The sequence below is a fragment of the Bactrocera tryoni genome, unplaced genomic scaffold (assembly GCF_016617805.1).
Source record: "Bactrocera tryoni isolate S06 unplaced genomic scaffold, CSIRO_BtryS06_freeze2 ctg7180000339586_QRY, whole genome shotgun sequence".
In the NCBI taxonomy this organism is placed as follows: Eukaryota; Metazoa; Arthropoda; class Insecta; order Diptera; family Tephritidae; genus Bactrocera; species Bactrocera tryoni.
The window spans coordinates 1-1,521 of record NW_024395186.1 but is presented as its reverse complement, the minus strand read 5'-3'; the positions used below and the strand labels follow the sequence as shown (position 1 = coordinate 1,521).

General features: G+C 34.9%; 1 protein-coding gene across 1 annotated transcript; it reads right to left on the bottom strand.

The window, feature by feature from the left end:
* Positions 1 to 288: 288 nt before the first annotated feature.
* Positions 289 to 1,148, bottom strand: LOC120779367. The gene is made up of 3 exons (XM_040111562.1): positions 1,070 to 1,148; positions 796 to 976; positions 289 to 735 (listed from the first exon to the last, which is right to left on the bottom strand). Coding segments are annotated over exons 1-3 (513 nt in total). The 5' UTR covers positions 1,072 to 1,148; the 3' UTR covers positions 289 to 405.
* Positions 1,149 to 1,521: the final 373 nt, after the last annotated feature.

Here is a 1,521-nt window from a genome sequence, read left to right as displayed (position 1 = left end):
ATAAAGAAATTATATCGCGTTTTTTTTTTAAACACTAACATGGAATCAGTAGCGGCAGCGATATTACTTGAGGAGGAGAGCAATGCATTATTCAAAATATGCCCTACATTACTCTATTAAATAAAAACAATTGCATCAGTGCATTTTACAGCTCCTATATTAAAAAAGTAAATGCTTTTATTTCATTTCACAGCTCGTTATATAAATGAATAATAGTAAAATAAATTAAAAGCTAACAATTGAAAAATGACTACTTTGAATCCGGCTTATAATTTGGACCTAATCTTAGCATTTGCATTTTTATTTCTACTTTTTCCTTCACCAGCTCTTCCTTAATTCTATTGTGTCGCTTCTGTTCTTCAGGTTGCTTCACTGCAGTCTCCGCCAAAGTTTCTAGAGAACGATTCATGTGTCGTAAATATGAAGTAACTTCTTCCATTTTACCAAAGGCAGCTTCATTGAATTTTTTCGTCTCTGCATAAAATTCTTTTTGATTTGTATCTGTTGCTTAAGTAATGAAGAAGTGCTCTGCTTGTCTGCCCTCGCCTCTCTATTTTGGCTGCTAGCTCTACTGGTTGAAGGGATATCATCCGTTTCCAAACCCGTCAAAGCTATCACCTTTTCATCAAGTGGGCTTATGCGTTGTAAAAGGCAAGGACCTCCACCGGTGCTCATCCTTTCTTTTTTGTTATGCGATAATTTTCGCTTCATGTAGCATTTCCAGTCAATCCAGACCTGCACAAAAACGTTAGATTTAACTTAATTTTTTAAAATTAATTGTAGGTAATACCTTACCTTTCTCCATGTATTGGAATCTTTTGTTGGTGGGCCAAGTGCATTTAAATTCCTTGCAACCTCCTCCCAAAACTCCTGTACTTCTTCCTTCGGTCGCTTTTGGAAGCCCTGCGCAATATCTCTTTTCGTGGCCATCATATCACACAATTTTTCGTATTGCTCTGCCGTTGTTACTTTTGACCTGCAAACATATCAAAAAATATCATTTAAGCACAAACAACCAAGGACACCATCATTATGTCTTTTAGAACTATAATCATAAAGTTTTACTTACATATTTGAGGAAATTATTTTATCCAAGTGCACGAAAATGAATATATAACGGCTTTCCGCCGACAAAACTTCAACGTACAAAAACGTACATAATTACGATCGCAATGTATTCTGGAATTTTCGAAGTTGAATCGAAACGCAGAATACCAAAATTGCCAATCGGAGAAAATTTCGATTCGAGTAGAAATGCAGAATAGGGCTGATTAACGTTATTGTTAAGAGTGTGTGAGAGAGAGATGGAGGGACGTGAAAATATAGAGTTAGAATCTATCGAAACCAGTGTCGTCTCTGATTGAAGTAGCTATATTTTTTTTTCTATATTTTGATACACTGCAGCGCATAAAAAATGATGAAAATTTTTGAAATCCTTCAACTTTTCAAAATATTACGCTGCATGTTTTCCTATGTATATGTTGTTGTCTATCTACATATTTAACTAGTGGTACATACATA